Source organism: Condylura cristata, unplaced genomic scaffold, assembly GCF_000260355.1.
Source record: "Condylura cristata isolate star-nosed mole 26May11 unplaced genomic scaffold, ConCri1.0 scaffold00002, whole genome shotgun sequence".
Taxonomy (NCBI): Eukaryota; Metazoa; Chordata; class Mammalia; order Eulipotyphla; family Talpidae; genus Condylura; species Condylura cristata.
In genome coordinates this window covers 59,538,172-59,556,832 of record NW_004567103.1, presented here as the reverse complement: position 1 = coordinate 59,556,832, position 18,661 = coordinate 59,538,172, and the positions used below count along the sequence as shown (strand labels likewise).

Genomic DNA, 18,661 nt, shown 5'->3' with positions numbered 1-18,661 from the left:
AATGTTCATCATTGTAGTTAGGCTTATTGACATCTGGTGGATGTTTACAGAACCAGGAACTAAGATTTTCAAAATGTTTTTCTGATGAGGTTTGATTCATTTGTTAATGTTTGTGGTAGAGTTTGGTCTCATCTTAGAAACTGGAAACTTTGCTTTATGAGGCTACTCCAGACCAATTCCCCAGCCAGCAAGGCTTCTAGGAAGCAGTCTAGAGTGATTAAAGGGGAAGAAACATGATGACAGTTATCTAGTTAGCCCCTATCGTTAGTCACATCTAAACCAAGAGCATCTTAAGAACTTTTTATGCACAGTTCCTCCCCTTTATTTGAAAGTAATTTATAAATATTGTAGAAAAATTAAAATATATACAAAGATAATGAACAGGAAATGTCTTGTAATTCTATATCAAAGAACCATAAGACATCATGCTGTACATCTACATTGTTAATAATTTCATGACCCTTTACATTCATGATCACCTAACCTTTATGATAGTCCACACCACAATTTGTTCATTCCTTTCATATATACACACCTGAGTTACAACTCCATTTAAAAACACCTTGCATGTACATAAAGGTAGTTACCAATAACAGGTCTATATTAACTTGATCAAATCTGACTAGACTGAGAAGAGGTTTGACTTGACTGAGAAGAAATTTTTAATATGATGCTTTGAAAGAAGTTTTCTCCCTTGAGAGGTATCTCTTATCACCCTATCATATTGTGCTTGTGTTCTGTTTTTGAATTCTTTTTATGTACTGCAAAGTGCACGCAATGGTAGGGGTGAGCAGGTGTTGGTACATCTTAATCTGGGGGCTATTGAGTAGTTGACTATTGCTTCCTAAACTAGATGGTAACCATTCAAATGCAAAAATAACATCTTCCTTATCTTTCATTTTCCTTAACATGTAGTAGAGCTTTGCTTTATAAAACCAGCTTTGGGAAATAACTAAGAGATTTGTTTAGACTTTCTGTGGCTGGTGGAGACAGCCAGGGGTCAGTCTTTCTAGATTGTTCATCTTGTCCAGGAATTTAGCAAGCTGTGGAATTTCTGAGCCATACGGTATTTTTTTTTTTTTTTTAAGATTTATTTATTTATTCATACAGAACTGGGGTACAGGCCAGAGGCTCAGGGGCGGTGAGAGGATTCACCAGAGACAGAGTGGGGAGCAGAATAGGCAGATCTACGAAGTACACTGCTGAGGGGAGCAGCGGGCGGGCCAGGAGAGGTCTGGCTCGCCATGTTGTCTCCTCCGGGGCAGGCGGCAGGCGGGAATCGAACCTATGCGGAAGTGGCTTCAGATTCTCAGTGCTGTGCTCTAACCCGCTGCGCCACAAGGGAGGGCCGCCATACGATATTTTTATTTTTAATTTTTTGAAGAACCTCTTTATACCAGTTTCCATAGTGACTACACCAATTACATTGCCACAAACAGGTTCTTTTTTCCTCCACATTGACACCAACATCTGCTATTTCTTGACTTTTTGATTGACATTCTAATGCATGTGAGGTGGTATCACATTGTGGGCTTAATTTTAATTTTTATGATGGTTAGTAATGTTGAACACTAATGTACCATTTACCATTCATATGTCTTGTCTGGTAGAATGTTCATAACCTCTGCCCTTTGTTTTTTTATGCGATTGTGTTGCATGAATTCCTTACATGTCTTGAGTATAACCCTATATATGATTTGCAAAATTTTTTCTTATTTGGTAGTTTTCATGATTTTGGTACTTTCTTTTGCTTGCTTGGTTAGTATATCTTCTGCAGACATCGTTGTCATAAATTCAGTTTAGCAAATAAAGGTATTTGAATCCTCGATCACCTTTGCTTTTTCCCCTTCAGTTTAGAGACTTTATTTTGTATTAGTAGCCACTGCTTTTAATTACAAGTGCCAATTGTCATGCTAATAAATTATCATGTAACTAATAAGTGATTTCACTAAAGAAATAAAATGAAATTAAAATAAATTAAGTACTGTAAAGGAAAGGGAAGAGCTTCAGATGTAGACTAAACGTATCAGTTCTCAGTGAGGCCTCTGTAGGTATGTTAACAATATTACTCAGACTAGGATTATGATGAAGTGATACATTTTGAAGTTGTATTTTAGATGTGCAAATTGGAATTACTAACCCAACTTCTGAATTTGTCTCTTTAACTTTGTTTTATGAACACTGTTTAATGTATCATTTGACCATTTGTATGTCTTGCCTGGAAAAATGTCTTTTTATTTCCTCTGCCCTTTGTTGTTTCAATGGGGTTGTTTGTTTTGCAGTTGAGTTTATGAAATTTTCTAAATGTGAATAAAGCAGTAAGTCCTTAAATCAACCTTTAAAAACTTAAAATTGGTTTGTATAGGACTCATGTGTTCCTGTGTACAGGTCTCTATCATCATCTGTATGTACTGTATTATGTACCTTACCAAGAATTTCCTTTTCTCTGCACCCTCCCCAACACTTGCAGTTTCTTGTCTTTTTGATAATAACCATTTAGCAGGTGTGAGGTGCTCTCTCTCTGTGATTTGGACTTGCATTTTTCTGATAATAAAGGATACTGAAAAATATCTTTATGTATCTGTTGGCCTGCTGTACGTCTTCTCTGAGCAAGTGTTCATCCAGATCCTCTCTGCCAACTTTCTAAAATCATTTTGTTTTGTTGTTGTGGAGTTTTGTGAAATCTTTATCAATTTTAGTTGTTAACTCCTCATCTGATACATGACGTGCAAATATATTTTCGTGTTCAGTAGGTTGCCTTAAAGCTTTCTTCTTAGAACCAGCGTAAGCAAATCAGTTTTATACATTCAGGTTTGCCAAGACAATTGACTTATTGAAGTACTTATTTTTAAATTTAAAATGTTATTTATTTATGCATACAAGAACTGGAATATAGGACAGAGATATGGGGTGAGAGGATTCACCAGAGTAAGAGTGGGGAACAGAACAGGCAGATCTACTGAAATACACTGCTGAGGGGAGCAATGGGTGAGACAGGAGAGGTCTGCCAGTCTGTGTGGGTCAGCTCCCGGTCTAGAGATTGAACTCATGCTTCAGTGGCTGCTGATAGCTTCACAGTGCTGTGCTTTAACTCATTGTGTCACTAGGGAGGGCCCTATTGAAGTACTTTGCAACTTTTTTTTTTGACTCAACATGTTACGTGATAGAATCATCTGTTTTTTTTTTTTTAAATAGAAAGTGAAATTTAAAAAGTGCTGCTCTGTTTCAGAAAAACTGTCAATTGCATTTTCTACTCTTTGCCTGTACTTGTTGGATTTTGAAATAAGTAATTATTAAGCTGACCTTCATTTAAAATTTTAAGTGAGTTCAGCTCAGGAAAAATGAAGGCCAATAATTTATTTTGTGAAGCATTTCTGTCATTGACTTTACAGAGAAGTAGCTGGCAGCTTTCGAAGTTTGCTTTTGTTTTAGGCTTGAACTTAAAGGCAAAAACATATATGTGCTTTCCCATTGAGGCAATAATTTATGACTTCTGTGGAAGCCCTCAGTGCTGTCTTTTTTTCTACTTGTTTCTACTGTAATATGTCACATGGTTATACCTAAAGGCTCTGATAAATCTTTAGACAGGAGAGGAGATTGAAGGTTTAGCAAGGTAGGAACTCTAGAATGAATCCTAATGGTAAAACTTGTTAACTCTGTGAATTAGCATATTTCCTTAAGTTTCAGCTGCCATGCCAGGTGGTGTGTTGAGTATCAGGCCATGGAGCTATTTCTCTGTTATTTAAGTTTTATTGTTTGCTATCTAAAGTTAATATTAAGGTTGCTCAATAGATGACCTGTCTAGGTTTGAATTGAGAAGCATGAACTCCTGAGAGCCTGATAGGAATGTAAAGTTAAAATTGGGTCAAAAAATTGGAGTGTGCATATAAGCTAAGTTTTACCCTTCACTTAAGTGCAAATTTGATCTGTCTCAGATCACCTCTGCAAATCTATTTGGCTTAATGATAAACAGCAGGGATGGTTGATAAATCTCCTGTATAGTCTGATCTATTTTGTGCTGTTAATCGAGTTATACTGCTCATGTGTCTGACTTGAGATGATGAGCAGTGCATGGAATTGTTTACTGTGCAGTCTAAGAATTAGAAAGCATTGTGAGGATGGGTATCTCGGTGGTGGTGATGATGTCCAGTCATCGTTTAAGTGAAAATAAAGACAGAGAACAGTGTCCATTATTTAAATGCATGTGCCTATGCTAAAAAAATACTCTTTAGCTTTATGTTTCCATTATAATTCATAGATACAATACTTTGCCGAGCAGAAGAACTCTGAAAAATTCGAGACTCGTGAGTAAGAAAGATGATGTACACGTCTGTATCATGTGTTTACGTGCCATCATGAACTATCAGGTATGTTTGGGTTTCTGATCCTTTAAAAAAAAATCTAAATTTGTCAGACAGAGATCTTGTTCTTTTTTTCTTTGTGGGTTTTTTTTTTTCTTTCCCATTTGAAGTAAATATCAGGATGTAATGAGATATTGGTGAAAAAGATCTGTTTCATTCTAATATTCAAAACTTAGTTAATTGTTCTCATATTTTAATTAGCATGTATAATTTACAAGGTAGTTAAAGATGTTTTCCTTTTAGAGTGATTAGTTTGTTTAGATTAGTTGTAAATCTTTGTGTTCACTAAAGGCAGAATAAGCTGATGGTTATGGGTAATGAAAGAATAACTTTAGAATACTAGGACCCTCACACTAATTACTGGCCTCAAAGCGTTATATGGTAAAGAGCAAAAAGTTAGTGCTACTGTCTGTTAGACTCAGTCATCCTGATCCAGAAGACACACCTGGAAAATTTTTGTTAAAAATTCAGTTTCCTCCTTGAGGTGATCGTGATACAGGTTATCTCTACTCTAAGACAAACACTGGGAGAGACAGTGTAGTGTGTGGTTTGGATTAACCATGAAAACAAAGTGGAAGTTAGAAATGAGTGTATATAGAGAGAGAGTGAACAGAGAGAGTTTAAAACTGTTGTAAGATAATCATAGCAGGGGTGAGAATTAGAAAAACATGATTCAGATAATTTTGTTGCTATGAATGCAACAATCTTAAGGAAGAGGTAAAGAAAAGCACAAAAGTCTTTGTAAGTTAATTGATGTTATGATGGGAGCCTTGGGAAGTGCAATTGGAGATAGTTAGGAGTTGAAAGTGAGTTGGGAGAAGGATTACTTCCTCAACTGAGCAGGACCTAGAATGATTCTTGGGCATGTTACTCACTGACTCTTTTTTTTTTAATCAAGGATGAGGTAATAAGCATCAGAGCAAAACAAGTTTTCTGGACTTTTGGTGCTTTAAAAAAACATTGTCCAGAGATGGGATTGGAGCAGTGATTGTCAACCCTGACTGTAAATTACTGACAATTTAAAAAATTGTCAGAAGTCATTCAGAATGGGTTTTTTTTTTTTTGGAAATTAAACATAAATTAACTTGGGGTGGGTCCTGAAGAACAGGGGTTTTTGTTTACTCTTGTAGGTGATTTAATTGGGCAGAAAAGATTGAAAGTCACTGGTTTGTGCGTCTTTACCATTTCAATAAACAGAAACATGGAGTTTTTTTTCATAAGGAATAGGAATGTGATCCCTTGATAATAGCATCACTCCTGAAAATTTTCATAGACAAATATGTTCAGACACTGATGTGCATTTATGATGATATGAATTATATTAGCTAGAACTTAAGGGTTTTTTTATTTGATAAACATTGCCAGTCCCCAAAGCTGACTACTAATGCTGTGCTTTTCCAAAATTAATTTCAGTATGGTTTCAACATGGTGATGTCTCACCCACATGCTGTTAATGAGATTGCCCTAAGTTTGAACAACAAAAACCCAAGGTAAGCTTGCTCTGTGATGCACAAGTCTATATCTAGAGAAAGCAGACAACTAGCCAACATTTTTTTTATCAGGTTATGTTATACATGTTAGTGTTCAGAAATTTTCAAGCGAGATTCTCTGAAATAAGATTGCCAATAGATTCCAGATTCCTTGGCTATGGAATTTTCTTTTCAGCTAAGTCACATTCTTACATGTGACAGAGTTGAGCCACTCTTGACAACTCTGGCCCTGCTTTACCAGTTTTTATTCCTTTAGAAACCTGGTTTTCAGCATCTTTGCAAATTTAACAATATTTGGTGGCAAACATTGTGGTTGTCAGGTTGTCAGTACTGGGGCTAGGAGAATCTTGCTACAGACTTGGGTACACCAGCTAATGATGGGAGCTAACGCAAACCACCCTTCCTTCACTGCAGCCTTTACATATTTAGCTTTTATTACCAAATGAAAACAATTTTATGCATATTTCTTCTATTCATTTCCCTATAAAGGCCAATGCCATATATTATTCAAAATATAGGTTGTCTTCTAAAAGTCTCTCCATCAGTTTATTTTAGTTCATATTTGCTTTCCATTTTAATCAGAATTCTGCTTCACAAATATACCATTCCCTTTCATCAGATATCTATGTATAGGCGACATATCTGAAGCAGTTAATTTAACTAAAAAAGTCTGATGATAAATCCTTTCTGATTCAGAGTGCAGTGCAAACTATTAAGTTCTATTTCATGTTGAATATTAGTATTCCAAACTTCCCGTGATTAGACCTTTAGTAAATTTAATACTTCCACAGTTTGTCAGAATCCCTGCTAGTCATGCTGCTGTGTCTTCCATGACAGGAGTGTCACTATTAAGACACTTAACGTTGTCGATTATCAGAATGCTCATTTTTTAGAGGTTGGCAATAATCTTTATTCCAGAAAAGGCATGAAAATCTAGTAATCTTAGGATGAAGAAAAATGCTATGCTGGACATTGTATTTGAAAACTTACACTGTATTTCTAGGTTCTCCATCTACAATGTTTCAAATCAAGTTTAATTTCTTGAGTTAGAGAAAATATAGTAGTACAGCATAGCCTGCCTCCTTTCAGCTCTCCAACATGGGACGGAAAAATGACAGAAACTTGCATTATCATTTGTAGATGAAGCCACCTGCAAATAAGCAGATTTGCGATGTAAAACTTCAATTCTAACTAAAACAGTTTTGAAATTTTCTGGCAAATAGCGTATTTCTTACTCTATTACCAGAGAAAATAATTGACCAGTGGTTTATTTTCCTGAATAATCCCAAATTTCTTACTGCTTTTGGCTCACCAGTAAAACTTGTTCAACCATATTGAACTCAGCCACATAATGTTTCGCTAGTGAGTAATTTGTGATCTGGGGAGTGGAAAACACGTCTTCCAGATTTGCTACTCTAGATAAATCATGTCAATAAAAGTAAAGTTTACAAATGTATTAACATAACTCTACCTTAGTTAACACAAATTTAAAAAGCATACACAACCAAGTACTGTATCTTACCATAATCGTTTTGGAAGGTTGGTTTAGCTGACTCATCTTGCCAAATTCACTGATTTGTATTTCTCTTCTTTCCTTCCTAACAGAACAAAAGCACTTGTCTTAGAACTGTTGGCAGCCGTTTGTCTTGTCAGAGGCGGGCATGAAATCATTCTGTCAGCATTTGATAACTTTAAGGAGGTAGGATACTCTAGTTTTAAAAAGAATGCTCATGCAAATATCTTGAGTTTGGACATCTTTGAATGGGATGCTTTGCCTTTTTATTTTTTCTAGAGCCTAACTGGTATGATATTCCATTTTCTGAGATAATTCAATTTTCTTTGAAATGCCTGCCTTTTTCTTTTTCTCCCACCTGTACATGAGTGAACCACTTCCATTCCCCCTTTCATACTGAAGAGTATGTTCTCTAATCTTTTCAGAGAAAACATCATTGGAATCTGCTGAGTTTGGGATTTGAGAGCCTGCTGTTCCCTGACTGGGAGAAACTGTCCTGTGTTCTCAGATGCCTGGGCGGATAGAGATTGGGCCCATGATTAATAGCTAGTGGGCTGCTCAGGGCAGAGGGGACCATATGAGGGAGTTAAGCCAAAGACAAGTCTTTATCCTCCACAAATTTGTTTTAAACTTTTTATTCCTGGTTACTAATTTAGGATTCTATTCATCTCCTTATGAAAGGCGATGGAATTATCTGTGTGCCTACTGGAAGGAGTAATGGCAGTGGTAGGACTCAATATCAGGCCCCCCCATCAGTATAAATTTTTAAAAATAGAGGGATATGCTTTAGACTAGTGAGACCCTTTGAGCTTACTGTTAGGGCACTGCCAATATACTGTTACAATGTGGTGCCAGTTGCTAAAAGGAAATTTAAAGACCACTTCTTAAGTAGGCAGCAGGGTTTTCTTCCTCTGCTTACTAAGCCAGCATAACCATTCTGTCCCTATTTGACAACCATGAATTAATTCAGATAAATTGAAGGGAGGCGTCTTTTAACTTTTGGTAGATCTTTTATGTGTGATACTTTCTTATATTCAAAATTTCTAATTTATGGCAAAGAATGTTGCTACATGTCTTAGAATGCTGCATGTCTTAGGAAAATAGGACACACTTTAAATTTAATGATAATCTGATGACAGGAAGAATATTAACGCAGGCTTTTTGATTTCAGTGGGTGAGAAGCTTGGAGCCTAATAATTGATACCACATATCAGTATGTGGTGGTCTATAAAGTAAATAAGCTTTAGTTGCACAAATTTGGGTGGTAAGCTTGAACCAAAAATTGTTAGTGACATCCTTGAAAATCTGAGTATGTTTTAGTAAACCATTGACAGTCAACCACTGTGTTTTTTTATTTTTTTCTCTTAAAAAATTTTTTTTTTTAAATAAAGGGAATTAACACATCTGGTTTTGTTGTTGAAATAGCTCCTCATGAAAATTTATGGTCCTGAAATAAGGATGAGGGTGAGAACAAGGCGTCATCTGTTTTTCCTTATTGGCTAATTTAGCTATGTGGAAAGACATATGTCCATCTTTCCTAAATTGATACTTTTTAGTTGCCTGGCAATATACATTTTTGAGCATTTAATCTGCCAGACACCCCTGAAAAAATTGAAAGTGAAAAATCACTCTTTTGGCATTTGCATTAGTTCAGAGTCTCATTTGCAAGAGGCAGAAACTGACTGTAACATATAGGGAGAAGGGTTGATTGGAAAGATGTCTAGAAATGCACAGAGTTGACAAGGAGCCTGGAGAGGCAGGTCTGGAAAATGGGCAGCTGTTCCAAAAATGTGGCTAGACTCTCAGACTTTTCCCTTGAAGCCTAGCCAGCATAAACACTATTTGGGGTTCTGGTCATGGTTTTTCTTCTCTTCCAAAGGATGTAGACCCATCTCCTGGGCTATAAAACTAGACTACTATTTAAAGGTATCTACAAATCTCCCAGTTCTGAACACTGTGTTTAGTTCAGATTTTCTTAGCAATCATGAAGTCGTCTTTTATCTAAACCTTGTTTTCCTAACTTTTCTTAAGTCTTTTTTTTCCCCCATTATATTCTTAGTTATATCTGTGGAATTGCCTTTTAAAAAAACGTGTCTAGAAGTCTGGCAAAAAAAAAAAAAAGTGTTCCTATTTGAAATCAAAGGAGAAAAGTACTGAGGCCCCACTGGCTGTACTGGTATTGCCTACTGCGACACTCTAATAAAATCGTCTGAGGCCTCTATGCTAGCAAATCCTGCTCCCACCCCTTTAGCCCCCACTGGGAGGTGCACCTGGAGTTCATCATGATTCCAGATAGATTATAACTCTATTTTCATCTACTTCTACAATGACTGCAATAACTATAACAAAACTGCCTGAGTTTGGTTATGAAAGTCCAGCACTTTCCCATTTGACTTACCCATGCAGATAGAGGGAGCTTTGTGAATGAGTCACTCAGGGCCTCCAGCCACCCTCCACACAGCCCTCTTGGCAGCAGCTGTTAGTTTTTTCACCTATAGCTAGAAGGCTTCCTAAGAAAACTGGTGTGGTTTAGCTACTGGGCATCTGAAGTCACTTGTGCTGCACATTATTAAGATGATTTAAGAAAGCCTGTCAGCTTTTATTTACAGTGGACCAAATTGGTCAGGAAGGAAAACAAACATCTTGGTGTGCTTCCAGCCTGTCTGTCAGTTTTATTACCTATAATCCAACCCAATCTCTCGAATAATTGAGGGGAGAAGATTAGAAATCCAGCACAAGAGCATCCTCATAGCTCCTTCACTGATAAATTATTTTAGTTTTACTTTTCAGTGAACCATAAGCAATATATTCTCTCAAATTTCAGAAAATAAAGGAAAAAATATTTCTTTTTGTAAAAAGGATTTTTTTTTTTAAAGATTTATTTACTTGTGCATACAGAACTGGGGTGCAGGCCAGAGGCTCAGGGGCCGTGAGAGGCTTCACCAGGACAGAGTGGGGAACAGAACAGGCAGATCGATGAAGTACACTGCTGAGGGGAGCAGCGGGCAGGTCAGGAGAGGTCTGCCACGCCATGTGGTCACCTCCGGGGCAGGCAGGGATCGAACTCATGTGGAAGCCGTTTTAGATTCTCAGTGCTGTGCTTTAACCCGCTGTGCCACCAGGGAGGGCCAAGGGTTTTTATTTTATTTATTTATGCATACAAGAACTGGGGGGTGTAGGCCAGAGTTGCAGGGGTTGAGAGGACTCACCACAGACAAGAGTGAGGAGTTAAACAGGTAGATCTACTGAAATACATTGCTGAGGGGAGCAGCAGGTGAGAAAGGAGAGGTCTGCCATACCATGTGGGTCAGCTGCCTGGCTGTGGATCAAACTCATGCCACAGTGGCTGACAGTAGCTTCATAGCACTGAGACTAACTCCTGTGCCACCAGGGAGCCCTGGAAACTGTATTTCTAAAGCATGGATGTTTCATTTTACCAGGCCAGAATTAAATTAATTCACTAGGACTTTTCTGTCCAGTTCATTTTCCCAGGACAGTAAGCAAAATCACAGTAACTTAATATTAATTGTCTACCATTGCAATTATTGCTTATATATAATAAATTACCCCAAGCTTTGTGCTATTAATCTCAATGATTCTGTGGGTCAAGAGTCAGATTAGTCATGGCAGAACTGATGGTCTTTGTTCTGTTAGTTCTAAGGACTCATCAGGAAAGTTCCAGTTGAATAGGATTAGTAATTTATCTGGAAGCTCCTTCACTCATTTATCTAAACACTTGGTACTGATGACTCAAACACAGAATTCAGAGGAGTCTGTTGACCGGCATGTGTCCATGAGTGCCTGGAGCCTCATAGCACGACAGCTGGCTTCCAAGAGGGAGTGTTGGGAAAAAGCATCTGGAGAACAGGCAGTCAAAGAGAAGTCTTACTGGGTTCTTCTGAGCATGTTCAGAAGTCATCAGTGTTATTGTTGGTTCCAAGTGAGTTCCTATGATCAACCCAGGTGTAGTGGGGACAGTGATGACTTCCCTCCTGATGATGGAGTGTGAGGGTCATAGCGTACAAGAACATGTGGGGTGGAAGAGACTGCTGCTGTCAGTTCTCTTCACTAGCCCAGTGTTTTTCTCCTCAGGACTGAAAGCTTTATAAACTTTTGCATTGGTGATAGGGCTTATGCTTCTTCTGTCAAGCCATTGTATTATAGGTTTATATTTTGAGAGCTTTTCTAGAGGAGAGAGAAGCCATTTACATAGAATTTCCTCAGCCCCCTGTTAATACACTCTATTTCTTTATAATCTGTCTTTCGTGTCTCTTGGGGAAGTAAAACCTGTTTTGCTCATCATTAGGATGAGTCACGCTAACTCCACAAGAGGAAATCTTCATGATTACCTGCACTGTGTCAGAAACTCGTAAACTCCAAAAATTTAAAAAAAAAAAATCAAGGAGTAGATCTAGCTATAAAAAGGAATCTCATCTGGTTGAGAAAGCAGATAAATATTTTAATAATTATAGTAGTGGGTTTTACAATGGTTCATGTAGTGTGCTCTGCAAGGACGAGGAACCAAAACAATCTGGAAGAGCAGAACAGATGGGTTGCGGCCTGTCAGGGGAGGCTTCCTGTAGGAAAGGGCTCCTGGTCCTAGTGTTGATAGATTAACTAGGTGTATTGTTTCTTATTACTGCAGTAACAAATTGTCACAAACTTAACGACTTAAGGCAATACAGAGTTATTTATCAAAATTCTGTACTTCAGAGGTGTAAGAAGGGGTCCATAAAGTGGTATTATGGAGAATCCATTTTCTTACCTGTTTCATTTCTTAGAAATAGTTTACTTTCCTGGGCTTATGTCTCCTTCCTCCAAATTCAGAGTCAGAAACATAGTATATTCTCTCTCTAAATCCTCTCCCCTTCCCTCCTCATCCTTCTCTGCCTCACCCCTACCCTCCTCACTCGTACTCCTATGTAGACACAATCCCACATTTTTCTCTCTGACTCTGATCACCAGGCTTCCTCTTAATAGCTTTTGATTGCTTTGAGCCCACCCAGGCAACACAGGAATCTCCCCGTTGGCCCCTTAACTGAACCATAGGGATTGCAGAATCCTTTTAACCAACCATGTAAGGTAAATATTATGGGTAGTAGGGATTAGGACATGGGCATCTTTTTGGGGGGGTCATTATTCAGACCACCAGGTAAAGCAATGAGGATATTATTTTATACAAAGTCTTAAATAGGGGGAGAACATAGAAGAAAAATTGACATAGAAAAGTAGAAGTAGTGTTCTTAATTGCTGTGTAACCTAAAGGTAGCATGGAGCAGTAACAGGAAATGTGTTCCCTCATTTTGTCCAAGCATTAGCTATGGACAAAACCACTCTTGGTTAACAAAGAAATAGCTGTTTTAGTTTGCTTCAAAAGTCAGTTGGCAGTGGACTCAACATGAGGCCAATTTGACACATCAGTGTGTAGTTGGGATCTGAATTTTGCTTCAGAAATTTTTGCATTGCTTTTCTCATTCATTAGTTCCTCTTCTACTGACAGTCATATGTTCCTTCTGCACCTGTTCATTCACCTCTAACATCCTCAGGACTTTGATGGGGGGGGGGGGGGTTTTTTTTTTTTTTTTTAAAGGAAGTCCAGTAGAATACTGGTACCTAGGAACAGGTGAGGTGATCACAATACCTTATGAACATCTGTAGAGATGCTTTGCTTCTCAAGCGAAAGTTAATTAGGCCTGCTCCTTCTATAAACGTGTGTGAAATTTTATACAACAGAGAGGCTCAACCTCTAGTTTGTTCTTAGCAGCCACTTTAAAAAATCACCAAGGTACTGCTTCCTTAATTTTTTTACTCAAGTCAAAACTGACTTTCTGTGCCCTTTGCCAACTGCGCACTGTTGACTTAAGTGCCCCTATTTGCTATTCTGGGATGATTACAATAAAAGACTTCAGGAGAGTGCAGTAAGAGCTGTGTGTTACTTTAAGACCCACAGAATCTGACACAGAGACTGGCACAAGTCTCTTTATGAAGCTCTCAATGGGAAGTGTTCTTGAATATTTCAGTGCTGTTATGGATGTAGGGTATAAAAAGATGGTACAATGTTTTCTGCTGTGAATTGATTAGCGAACTGGAATAAAAACTGTTATAATCTTGGCACTTATCACTAACTCCAAACACCATTTGAATGGAAGTTTGAATTTCCTAGTTAGGATTTGATTGCTCTTCTGGCATTTTATTTTTGTAAAGGAATGTTAAAAGATCTATTTTAGGATCACTTTGGTTTTCTTTTCCTAGGTGAGAGAACTTCCTGCTCTTTCACTTAATCCACTTTAACTTGCATAATTAAAAAACAAACAAACATGTATTTTGGGGCCTCTCTGGTGCTGCAAAGGGTTAAGGCCCACACTATGAAGCTAGCAGCACCCACTGCGCACAAATTTGACTTTCACCCTGAAAAGTAATCCCCAAAACTTATATTTTCAAGTTTGTATCTTAGAACTTAAGCACACTGTTAGTATTCTTCATTTGTTGCAGCAGCCTTTAAAAGTAGTTTTATATTGCTTTGATAAACTTTGAGACTTTGATGGAAAGTAAAAGTCATAATTGATTTTTGTTTCACAGAAGTTCTTATTTCCTTGAAAACATTTTAATAGGTATGTATTTCAGGTCAAAATGTAGGCTTGGGTTAATAATTCAGAGCCTTTGTGCTTGTATTTATATTTTTATAAGTTTTATAATTTATACTAAAGTTTTAGGTGTGTGTCAAGTTCAAATTTCATTTGAAATTTAAATACTTGTAAAACATAAGCATGTTTTACATTTATTTGGACTCCTTAGGGTAATACATAGGGCTCCATTGTTTGGATGACTTCTTTAAAACTACCAAACAATTATTTTAAGAAAGAAAACATGCTCAGAGTTCATGAACTGTTCTATTTCATATATATATATATATACACATATAAGAAGACTACCACTTACTGTTTGCTCTGTCAGCTGGCTAATGTATGTTACCTTAAGACCTGCCCTAGGGGGTAGAAATGAGGAAAAAGGTCCAGCATAGATAAACCTACCTACATACTGTAGTAAATGGCAATCCTGAGATCTCTGCTTTGATCCATTTAAAGCCAAGACTCAGAGCCAGCTTTATATTTCAGGTTGTTGCACACCAAGAACTTTCTGTACATTTACACACACTCCCAAGTTTCTACCCCAAAGCAAAACTAACAGAAACATTGGAGTGTTTGAAATTACAATTAGCTTTCTGTGTAAACTGGGGACCAAAACAAGAGTCTAGGTGTTGAGCAAGATGATAAAAGGAGGAGACTAGATTTGGTTGTTGTTAGAGTTCGGGTATAGAGGAGAAAATGGTCATAAAATCTGTCTCAAGGGATTTGAGTGTAAGGCAGAATAAATGGTAACAAGGAAGAATATTAGATTGCTCTTCATGTTCCAGAATAAAGCATGACAGGTAGCAAGCATGGTTAAGGTTCAGAGGAAGTAATAATGGAGACTTGAAAACTGTGACTATTAATTTCTCACCTGGAAGATAGATGAAAGTAGGTGGGGAAAAAAAGGGAAAGGAAACTAATAGTACTTTATAGTTTATAAAGAGCTTTTATATCTATTCCATTTGATACTGTGGAAATTTGAGAAGGGAATTTTATGTGCTTTGGATAAATCTTGACGATACTGATGTTCTGCCTACAATACACTTGTTTGGCAGAGAAATAGTCCAAGCCTAAATGACTGGACCAAATTTGTAGGTATCACAATGGATATGAAGTCATAAAATTGTAGAAAAATCAAGAGACAGATCCCTGAATATGGGAATGGATATGCATGGAGAATAAAAATCTATTCAAACAAGAAGAAAGTAATGTAACCACAATGGGTTTTTTTTTCTTTGTTTTTTTGTAGGTGAAGAAAGTTATGATTTACTTTCACCAGACTGATACATATTTTTTTAGTGGTGGTAAAATGCTCAAACTTAGAGTCTTAGCCTGAAGTGAAGATAATGAATGAGAAAACAGGCTCAAACAGAGGTGTGAGTGTGTGTGTGTGAGCGAGAGATCCAAATAGCAAAGGGAATTATAACCATGAAGGTGAATTCTATAGGGGCAGCTGTCTTGATGAGTAAGGGGATTAAGCTAGGGTTAGGGTTAGAAGGATGTTCAGAAAAGCAAACAACACAAAGGATCAAAAGGATGGGAGGCAGCGTGGGGGATGTGCTGTTTTATATTACAGGTTTCTGCTTTAAGTGACAAGTTAGTCAAATAGTCTCAACATCCCTTCTGATTCTACCATTATATGATTCTACATGAAATTTTGTCTACACATAAATGCCTGCACATATATATATATATATTATATACATATGAAAAAAAATATATATATTCATAGAGTTCTGTCTGAGAAAGGCTAAATACTACTATGAATTGCATATAAAAAAACAAGGTACCTAGTTTACAAAGTGACAGATAAAGATATTTACATATGGGGCCTCCCTGGTGGTGCAGTGTTTAAGTGTCAGCACTATCAAGCTGTTAGTAGCCACTGCAGCATGAGTTTGACCCTGGCCAGACAGCTAACACACATGGGACAGCAGACTTCTCCCGTTTCGACCGCTGCTCCCCTCAGCAGTGTATTTCAGTAGATCTGCCGTCTACTCCCCACTGTCTCTGGTGAATCTACTTATGTGTACCCCCCACATCCCACCACACACACACACCTCTGATCTACACCACAATTCTTGTATTTATAAATCAATAAAAATAAATCTTCCTAAAAAAAGAAATTTATATGTGAACAAAAAGTAACCTATCTAAAGTCAGTAACAAAATTAAAATAAAAAGAGATTGCAGTGACTTTAGGCTACATTGTGATTTCAGTCCCTAGTTCCCTTTATGACCATCTAGAAATAGCTATATCAGTCTCTAAATCCAAGAGTCATTTTAAAACTCTGCAGTATGTCCAAGGAGCTTGCTGTTTCCTTAACCAGAAAGTGATCTGTCTACACTGTGTTCACTGTTAGTACCTGCTGCAGTGAGGCCTGTCAGTGAAAGCATTCCTGGTTTTGGTGGTATTTGAAAGCCTGAGCTTTCAGGTCATTGTTTGGGCTTTCATTTCCCAACTCCTCTGTGAAATCCCAAACGTGGTTCTGCTCACGGTAGTCAACAGTCGTTCTTTATGCCTTGGCCACAGTGGTGCACATGGCTGTTGCCCAGCTCTTTCATTCTGCATAGCAATTGCCAAGGGTTTATGGTCTTACTAGTTCTCATTCATAACAACTGACTGAAACACATTTAGTAAAAGAAAATGGCTCAGTGGTTCCTGATTATGTTCCAGTAATCTCCATCAGTTACCCTAATCATGAATTTGAGCTCTCTGACAGAAATTTCCCCCTCAGCTCTGCGTCATCAGAGAGTAGAAATGGCCCATCTTGGTAACATGAGCTCTAGTTCTGTTTTGTTTCAGCAGTTTGGTTTTGGCCATGGAAAATGAGGGTTCTTTCCCTACCAGTAAACGTACCAGCAACACATGTAGTGCTCCTAATTTACTGGCCTACCACTAAGAGCAACACTGAATTTTCCACTTCGAAGTATTTTCCAGGAATAGGTATGAAACAGTGTCTCATATGGTAGGTATCAAGGGCCTCCTTAATACATCAGCAAGGAGCATCACATTTTTGTGTGTTGGGTGTTTTTTATCATTTGATATTATGGTGGTATCAGTCATTCTGGGAGAAATCTGATGATACTTGTACTTTGAAGAAAGTATGTTCTATAGATCACATGGGAAAGAATTTTTTCTGTTGCTCTCTCGTGTTCTTGCTCAGAATCTGGAATTCACTTGGTTTTCAGAAAAGAATATGTAGCTTTGTTGTGAGCCTCCAAGTGTCAGAGGCAGGCACATACAAAGAGAACCAGAGAACAGATAGGAACTGCTACTGTGCCATCTAGTAAGTGCCAAGGATTGTATTTGGCCTTGTTAACATAAAAACTGAAGGGAGATCTTTCTTTACCCTTGCTATATAAAATGATAGAAGGCTCCTTTTTATGTATGAAAACCTTTCCTATCTCTGAATGGTCTGATTTTATCTTTTTTGAAAAATGGTAGTGTAGTTGTTCTTTTTATATTTTTAATTTTATATTTTGCCTAGTGGTCTTGCTAGAAACTTTAGGAGTTGAAAGAAATCTTCTTACTTGCTTCAAGTTTTGGGTTTTAAAAAATTCATCTGTGTAGAGACACAGATTCTCTAATTAAGAACTTATCAAACTGTTGACATGCGGGCTCCCTTTTACACTCTTATAGATAACTGAAGACCCAAAAAGGTTTTTGTGCAGGTATGTGTGTTGATAATAACCATATTGCAAGTTACAACAAAATTTTGATAAAACTCGATTTATTAAAAAATTTACAAACTCACTTCATGTTAGTGTTTTTTCTATAAAAATAACTTGTTTTCTTTGTCATCTGGCATTGCCATACCAAAATAGCATAGAATGAGCGACTTAAACAATAGAACTTCATTTTGGAGGCATATAGTCCCCCTTCCCGGACCGGGTGCTGATGAGGCTCCTCTTTCTGGCCTGCACGTGACTGCTTTCTCTCTGCGGTTTGCCTGGCTGGTGTGTGTGCATGCACTTGCATGTGTGTGGGTCTAGAGCGATCTTCCTCTTAGAAAGCCACCAGTCCCACTGGAGTAAAACCCAGCCCTATGTCACCATTTAAACTTATTTACCTCCTATAACCCCTGTTTCCACATGCATTTGAATTATGGGCTAGGGCATTAACACATGAATTTGGTGGGACAATTCATGACATAGAAGTGATATGATTTTATATTCTAATATATAGGTCTTTTAAGTCTAGCTTAATAAAAAAAAATGCTTGCCTTCTGTCACTTGTTTCATTTTGGTTGAGGTAGTTCACGAAGTTTATTACCACACAGATTTGGAAAAGGAAATACTTTAATATTACAGTATTACAGTAAATAGTTTTAATTGGTGTAATACTCACCACATACTGGATAAGTAATCGTTTTGTATATGTTAGCTGTAAAGTAGAGTTTGGAACCATATTAATGCTTGTCTTGTACTCATTCACATTAATAGTTACTTTACTATCTTGCACTTTGAATGAATTTTGTAACAAAATGCAATGGAGTAGAAATGTTTGATCAATTCACAGAATTATCTAGATCTTCTCATTTGTTGACATATTTCATAATGCAGTATTTTAACAAATCCCTTTTATTACATACCATCAGTTTTATAGAGCAGTCTTTAAATATTGGGAAGCTGTCAAGTTCATGGTGGATATATCTATATATATAT

The 18,661-nt window shown here is 37.3% G+C and overlaps 1 protein-coding gene across 6 annotated transcripts in view; it reads left to right on the top strand.

Moving 5' to 3' along the window:
• FMNL2 (formin-like 2) overlaps window positions 1–18,661 on the top strand; it is a 277,844-nt gene that overhangs the window by 211,156 nt on the left and 48,027 nt on the right. For all 6 annotated transcript variants that reach the window (XM_012726431.1, XM_012726458.1, XM_004674653.2 and 3 more), the window contains 3 exons: window positions 4,259–4,367; window positions 5,775–5,851; window positions 7,457–7,550. In XM_012726431.1, the coding sequence (XP_012581885.1) occupies window positions 4,259–4,367; window positions 5,775–5,851; window positions 7,457–7,550 (280 nt within the window). The remainder of the gene's footprint in view (window positions 1–4,258; window positions 4,368–5,774; window positions 5,852–7,456; window positions 7,551–18,661) is intronic.